Source organism: Marmota marmota, unplaced genomic scaffold, assembly GCF_001458135.2.
Source record: "Marmota marmota marmota unplaced genomic scaffold, marMar, whole genome shotgun sequence".
Taxonomy (NCBI): domain Eukaryota; kingdom Metazoa; phylum Chordata; class Mammalia; order Rodentia; family Sciuridae; genus Marmota; species Marmota marmota.
The window spans coordinates 23920178-23928098 of NW_026000174.1; the positions used below are offsets into that span (position 1 = coordinate 23920178).

Genomic DNA, 7921 nt, shown 5'->3' on the forward strand with positions numbered 1-7921 from the left:
GGCCTACGTCGGCGCACCCTGCCAACACCCGACACGAAGCGTAGTCAAGCTGCAGTTTTTCTTCTACTCCATCAGAAACGGCAAAGGAGAGCAAAAGCCAGGAATTTCCAGGTGCCCCAAGTGCAGAGGAAACACTAAAATAGGGTCGCCCCGCCCGGTTCCGCCTGCGGCCGCCATTTTGTACCACTCGAGAAGAAGCGGCCGGGGACGGCGGCCATTTTAGAGCGCTCCGCTCGGCAGCGGCGACTCCACTCACCTTCACCGAGAACTCAGCAGCTGCCACCAGCTGCTGCCTCCTCAGGATCCGGTCGTCGGGGACGGGGAAGGGAGGGGGAAGGGGAACGGAAAACAAAAAAGGGGGAGGGAAGGGGGAGGAAGGAGTCGGGGACGGCTTGAAACTCTCAGCTCAGAGGAGTCCCTGCTGCAGCCACCACCCGGTACCAGCCGCCACCTCCATAGAGCTCCGACTCGCTGCTGGCGCTGAGGCGTGTCAGAAGCCGAACTTATCACTCTGGGGCAGCCGAACCCACCAGAGCCGCCCCGAATGGCTCCTTCGCCACCCAATCAGCAGCCTTGCTGCCATCTGCCACCAATCCGCGCAGGGCGGCGGGGAGGAGCCAGAGGGCCAAGCTCGGTTGCGGCGCAGCCCCGCCGCAGTGCGCAAAGCCTTATTCGCGAAGGCTCTGGGACCAAGCCAGTGGCGTAAGGGGAGCCGAGCGTTGTTGAGTTGCGGGCCGCTTGCGTAAAAGCTGGAGAGCCCTTTTGAGTGCGTTGGTGTGGTTGCCTCGTCTTCCTGCATAGGCTCTTTGTTCCCAGAATCCGGATCCCGAGCTCGAGTTGTACACGATTCTTTTCCCTCCTCGTTTTTGCTGCTGCAACCTGGGAAGAAAACGCACGATTTTCCTACCTCACCCAACTCCTGTCCGTGGCGTGTCTGAGCACTGATTTCCCTGGCGCCCCTAGGGAGCTGAGATTGACCAGCGCGGGCCAGGCGTCCTGGGACCAGCCTGCAGCGTTGAGGCCTGGCGCCCCCGGGGCGCCGCGCGGGGAATCGCTACCTGTCTTCAGGTCCTCGGTTTCGGCAGGCTTAGGGGTGGGGGATCCGGGGATAGGGCTGAGAGGAGACGAAAGCGAAAAGCCCCAGTGCGGAAAGAAAACATTAAGCTCTTTATTGGCCTGCCGTCTACAAAGTGAATGAGAAAGAGATGAAAGGAAGGGGCTTATTGTCCTGGTACCTCTGGTTAGAAACAGCTTTCCGCAAAGGAACGTCCGGCCACCGGTCACCGAGGAATGCTCAGAATATGCCAGACTTGTTCTGAAGAAGTGTTGGTAGAGCGCGGGGCGCTTGGAGGGTTTTAAATTGCTCACTCTTGGTTTTTGTTTTTTTCTTTAAAGCACAGTGAAAACTGTTAGCAGTTTTATTTCCATTTTATATAAAGTCCACGTTAAGACACAGGGTTAGGCTTTTCAAAGCTGGCAGGTTGAACTATTTATATTTCTCAGGTAATATATTAAAGGAGAGGGTAAGTGTTCCACCGTTTGCGACATTTTAGCTTTACAAAAATGGAGTCATGTTTCTATATATTTTAACAACAGAAATGTCCCCTTCTCCATTTTGAGCACAGTTCTTGATACAATGTAATCAAAAGAAAAGCTGTGTGTTATCGTGAATGACTTAGTGTCCAATGGAGGGCAGGATTTTCAAAGACCCAAACTTAGGTTTGACATGTCAAAACAGCTCTAGGTGTTCCAAGTACCTAGTCCTGAATACCGTTTTCATAACAGTTGCACTATCCTGAACATTTAAATCTGATAATAGAAGGGAGTGGTGTGGTTCTGAAGGTTTTTGACACAATTCTGCATTTTTAGATTTTTGCTATGGAATAGGAAAAATTCCCCACCTTATTGTTACTATAATTATTGCTATTAAATCAATTTCACTTTATTTTTAAGAACCAGAAAAAAGCATTTTTATTCATAAACTTAGTTGTGTGTTAAAAAAAAAAAGGAAACATTTTTGGGAAAGATGCAAATTTTGTTTCAAATACAAAAGGTTTCATGTTATAATTTCAGGATACTTCTAGCTTCAAAATAATACCAGAATAATATTTGTTTATACTTTTTTGTAGGATTTTGCAGTTGCAAAAAATACTTTCATATGTGTATTTTTACACAACTGGTTTACATTCCTCATGTCTGATAATGAATACATTTATCTGATAGTGAGAATGGGCTTCAGAAACACTATAGTAACCTAGACATCAAAGTGAGTAGTTACTTAGCCCTAAAACCTGAATGTTCTAATAATTAAGGAACTTGAAACTGAATGATTAAAAATGAAAAAGATTTTACTTAATCTTTAATGTTTGCTACTAGTAAATCCCTCTGCTATAGGCTTTTAAAATATGAGTGTTTGTGAGAAACTGGACTGGGAAGGAGTAACCCAAAGTAGCAAAGAAAAAGTAAAAATGTAGATAAAACACAATTTTTTATTTACCTTTCAATCAGTGGGGATAAGAATATTTTCACAATTTCAAATGTTTCCATCACATGTTGGATACCTGAAAATTCAAGTCATTGTCTGGAATTTAAAAATTTAGTTCATAGAAAACTGAACTAAACATACTTCCAACTGCTAGTTTTACACTTCTATTTTGTCAGCTTTCTATAAGGCTAAAAAAAAAAAACAAAAAACAAAAAACATGAAAGAGTCCTGTCTTGTTAACATATATTTTTGCATTGTTTTAACAAATGTTATATGCTGGTAGTTATTCCAGTGCATACTACTTCTACAGCATTTCTATCCTCTGTGCTGAAGGATTCCCTAATCATACATCGTCCAATCTTCCAATCTAAATCCAATACTGAATTTCTAACAGCTTATTGATCAGAGAGGCAAATCTGCAGCCATATTTAGTTTGGGCCACATTAGTGTTTTTTGTTTTTGTACTGGGGATTGAACCCAGTACAAAACCAGTTTGAACCAGTAAGTCACATCCCCATCCCTTTTTATTGTTTTGTTTAGAGACCGGGTCTTTCTGAGTTACTGAGGCTGGCTTTCAACTTACTATCCTCCTGCTTCAGCCACACCAGCCGCTGGTATTACAGATGAGCGCTATTGCGCTCACAACCCAGTAGTGTTGACACTTGAATTAATTGACATTTAAGTATTAGGAGATTGTATATATGAATCCAGATTTCCATCTTTTCAGAAAAAGTCTTAAGAAGTGGCAATAATGGGCCTGAAATTCACACAGGGCAACAGTATAGCAGGATAGGAGCCTCTTGTATGTTTTCCTCTTGGAGCTGGGTATGTAGCTCAGTGGTAGAGCATTTGCCTTGCATATGTGAGGAGGCCCTGGGTTTGATCCCTATCATTGAAGAAAAAGATTATTTTCTATAGTCAAATCTAACTTGATTCAGTCATTTATGTTCTTGTCTGGACTTCTTTGTAGCCACTTTGCTTTTTCTTAGTTGCTTGTTCAAATTCACCAGATTCAATATGTAGCGGATCATCTTCCTATTTTAAGGAAAAGGAGTCAGACCCACTGAGGTGGAATATCTTCTCTACAACTTGCTGTGTAACGTTGTGCAACTTCTTTAATTGCTTTCTTGTCTTCAGTTTTTGAATTTATAAAATGGTAATGATGATGGTATCTATAGAGTTGTAAAGATTAAATGAGATAAAGCACACAGAGAAGACCCTGACATAGTAGTTAATGTTGGTTATCATACTGTCAATAATCATGAGTAACCAGCTGTTTCACAATGTATTATGCTAGAAATTTGACTTTATATTTTCTCTTTCCTTTTGATCAGGTTTAATATTCAATCTACTATTGAGTTCTGGTATTACTTTTCTTTTCTCTAAATGTTTCTTTCACTCATCTTCTTCCCTATAGTGTTATTGCATGCATGCTTATCCAGGCCTTAGAAGTTTTTTTCCTGAATTATTGAAAAATCCTTGTTTGCTTGCTCCAGTCTTTTCCCTCTAGTCTATATACTCATGTTAGTCTTCCCTAAAACATTCCCTCCCAACATATCATTACTATATTTATTTATTTTTATTTATTTATTTATTTATTTTTTTATTGTTGGCTGTTCAAAAACATCATTACTATATTTAATAATCTTGATGCTTCACTGTTTTCTACATCTGTTGAACTCAACCTTGGCTGTACAGTAGAATCACTTGGGGACTGCATCTAAGGTCAGACAATCAAGTTCAGACAAGTACGAATATCTGAAATCCAGAATCTAGAAATCAATAGTATTTAAAGGTCTCCATGTATTTCTTTCTTTCTTTCTTTCTTTTTAGGTATACATGACAGTAGAGTGTATTTTGACATATTGTACAAACATACAGTCTAACTTATTCTAATTAGGATCCCATTCTTGTGGTTGTACATAATGTGGAGTTTCACTGGCCATATATTCATGTATGAACATAGGAAAGTTATGTCTGATTCATTCTATTGTCTTTCCTATTCCCAACCCCCCTTCCTTCTTTTCATTCCCCTTTGTCTAATCTGCTGAATTTCTAATGTGCAGTCAAGGGTTGAGAATCTCTATATCAGGTCAGAGCATTATAGAAAATTAACATTATTGTTGAAGAAAACCTTAGGAAAAGGAAACTGCATTCCAGAAAAGAAAAGGGGTGTTCCCCAAGGAGGGAAACAGGCATTAGAAACCAGGGATCTCAAGTCATATGCTTTTACTTGGCTTTCAAGTCCTTCATATTCTGTTCCTCTTTCATTGGTCTTATTTTTCACCACTCCCAGACACCCAATCTTCTTTTGGGGAGCCTGTTAGATTGGTATGGCTACCCCTAAAAATTCATTCCTACTAATGTCCCATTGCTTGCAATTTGAGGCTACTCTCATTTATTCCTTCTACTGATTCATTTGCTTGCAATTTGAGGCTACTCTCATTTATTCCTTCTACTGATTCATTCTTGACACAGATATTAGTGTTAAAATTTCATTAGCTCGGGGCTGAGGTTGTGGCTTAGTGGTACACCTAGCATGTGTGAGGCACTGGGTTCAATCCTCAGCACCACATATAAATAAAAAAATAAAGGTACATCAACATCTATAAAATATTTTAAAAATTTTTCATTAGCTCTCCCCTAACTGAATAGCATCTGAATTCCTTAGTTTGGTATAAAAGGCCCTTTGTAATCTGGCTTCAGACTACTTCATCTCTCCTTCATTCCCACAGTTAACTCTAATCTAATTTTATGATACTCAAACTTTGCTCCATTTTAACACCAGTGTTAAATATTATATGATTAAAATTTATTGGTCTTTGCCCATTTGGAAGAAAAATAAATACATTTAGTTACTATACTAGTGGCTAAGCAAGGAGCTTAGATGTAACCTGTTTTCAAGGAGCTCACAATTTAGACAAAGACAAAATAAATACACTAGTTACAAACAAGAGAAGGAATGGGTGAAATCAATGATAAATAGGACAACCAAGAAAAAAATGCTATAAGATTTCATAAATGGCTTTGGTGGACGGTGTCAGCGTCCTCTGCAGCAGGGTCCGCCGCGCTCCAGCTATTTTTTCCCAAAGGAAAGCTCACTGCCTCATATGCTTCAAGAATGGCTCTCCCTATCATTGTAAAATGGGGTGGACAGGAATATTCAGTGACCACACTTTCAGAAGATGATACTGTGCTAGAACTCAAACAGTTTCTCAAGACACTTACAGGAGTGCTGCCAGAACGCCAAAAGTTACTTGGACTCAAAGTTAAAGGCAAACCTGAAGAAAATGATGTTAAGCTTGGAGCTCTCAAACTGAAACCAAATACTAAAATCATGATGATGGGAACTCGTGAGGAGAGCTTGGAAGATGTCTTAGGTCCACCCCCTGACAATGATGATGTTGTCAATGACTTTGATATTGAAGATGAAGTCGTCGAAGTAGAAAATAGGGAAGAAAACCTACTGAAAATTTCTCGCAGAGTGAAAGAATACAAAGTGGAAATATTAAATCCTCCCAGAGAAGGAAAAAAGCTTTTGGTACTAGATGTTGATTATACATTATTTGACCATAGGTCTTGTGCAGAGACTGGTGTAGAATTAATGAGGCCATATCTTCATGAATTTCTAACATCTGCATATGAAGATTATGACATTGTTATTTGGTCTGCAACAAATATGAAGTGGATTGAAGCTAAAATGAAAGAGCTGGGCGTGAGCACAAATGCAAATTACAAGATTACCTTCATGTTGGACAGTGCTGCTATGATAACGGTGCATACTCCAAGAAGAGGATTAATAGATGTAAAGCCTCTTGGTGTTATATGGGGAAAGTTTTCCGAGTTTTACAGCAAAAAGAACACCATTATGTTTGATGACATAGGAAGAAATTTTCTAATGAATCCACAAAATGGACTAAAGATAAGGCCTTTTATGAAAGCACACCTAAATCGAGATAAGGACAAAGAACTTCTAAAATTAACTCAGTACCTCAAGGAAATAGCAAAATTAGATGACTTTTTGGAGCTAAATCACAAATATTGGGAAAGGTATCTCTCCAAGAAGCAAGGACAGTAGTTACAAGTTATACTGGCAGTTATTGAAGATACTTGAGATCCATGAACTTTTTGCTTTTATGCTAGAAATCATTATGATAGTGCTGGACACTGAAGCAAATACCAGACTGCTTATCCTTTGGTCTTCCAGTTTTTTGTAAATTTAATTTTATATTTTTTGAAGATCATAGCAATAGGCTAAAAAAATTCTTTCTCCCCTCATATGAATATGCTGTTACTCTTGAAAAATATTTTCTCCAGCATTGATTACTGAGATGTTTTCCACCAAAAAAAAAGGAAAAAAAGGAAGACAAAGACAAGTGAAGAAAAACTTACTCAACAGTGTCATTTTGTGACTTGGGGAACAGGTTATGTCTTGTGTTTTAACTTCATTGTGTTATCGATTGCCTAAATCTAAGGCCAGACCCATCTTGAAACTAGGGCTTTTCCCTTAATGACCAAAAAAAAAATAGAACCTAGTTTGTTATGATTAAAATTACCAGGAATTTTTATTCTTTTGTCACAAAATTTTTCTTCTGTATTTCACTAGTTACAGCTCTAAATTCTGAGCTATCTCACTTTGGCCTGTGTGTGTGTCAGTGTTCTTTAAGTAAAAACTGGAGAACATCAGTTGTGATACAGACATGTCCTCGTATGAGAAATAGAAAACGTAAGACTGAATAATAAAATTAAGGGGCAAGAGTGTTTCTTTTTGTGGCTAAGTAGGAACACTTGTGCCTGAACCATTGTCATAAAAGCAGTTTAAGGCAATAAACTTTAAAATGGGATATATTACCCACCAATTAGCTCTAAAAAGCATGAACAAAATGTTTTTGTTCTGTTCCAGCTCTATCTTGTCTAAGTGCTAACACTGTGTTTCAGTGAAAATATCTAGCCATAAGATTAAAAAATATATCATTTGCAATGCTTAAGCCTGCAGATATGTAATGTGACCATTGTTTCGTGTTGACAGTATTGCTTTAATACAGTTCTTGTATTTGGAAGGAATTGATCCTTTTAAATAAACATGGTGTATATTGTTCTTATGGGACTATTTCAGTGGTATAAATATCTTTTCTTAAAAAAATAAATATCTTTTCTTAAAAAAAAAAAAAGATTTCATAAATGGCTTAACAGGAGATGAGGCTGTGGCCATCCTTTGTTTAGCACCAGAATGAGATGATAATTGACTACATAGGCAAAGAAAATTCTTGAACATATGAGAACTATGATCATTTTTGTTTAAAGCCAATAACTTTTCATTGACACGAGTACTGTTTTTTGGGGGAAATTAACCTGTGGCTTGTATGGAGTAAATTAAAGGCAAACTTGGAGATAGGAAGACCAGTTAGAGGGCAATATACTCTATTGTTTTTATGA

At 38.9% G+C, this 7921-nt stretch overlaps 2 protein-coding genes across 2 annotated transcripts in view; one reads left to right on the forward strand and one right to left on the reverse strand.

Moving 5' to 3' along the window:
• Positions 1-772, reverse strand: part of Eif4g2 (eukaryotic translation initiation factor 4 gamma 2) — an 11088-nt gene extending 10316 nt beyond the window's left edge. The window contains exon 1 of the mRNA XM_015477629.2: positions 257-772. The gene's annotated coding sequence lies outside the window, so the exon portion shown is untranslated. The remainder of the gene's footprint in view (positions 1-256) is intronic.
• A 4151-nt stretch (positions 773-4923) lies between these two features.
• Positions 4924-7662, forward strand: LOC107135651 (ubiquitin-like domain-containing CTD phosphatase 1). Its single transcript, XM_048788337.1, has one exon. The coding sequence runs from the start codon at positions 5607-5609 to the stop codon at positions 6561-6563; it is 957 nt and encodes a 318-aa protein (XP_048644294.1). The 5' UTR covers positions 4924-5606; the 3' UTR covers positions 6564-7662.
• The last annotated feature ends 259 nt before the right edge of the window (positions 7663-7921 follow it).

What these genes read in the sequence shown, in the direction of transcription:
- LOC107135651 (XM_048788337.1), top strand. Translation starts at nt 5,607, where the DNA reads ATGGCTCTCCCTATCATTGTAAAATGGGGTGGACAGGAATATTCAGTG.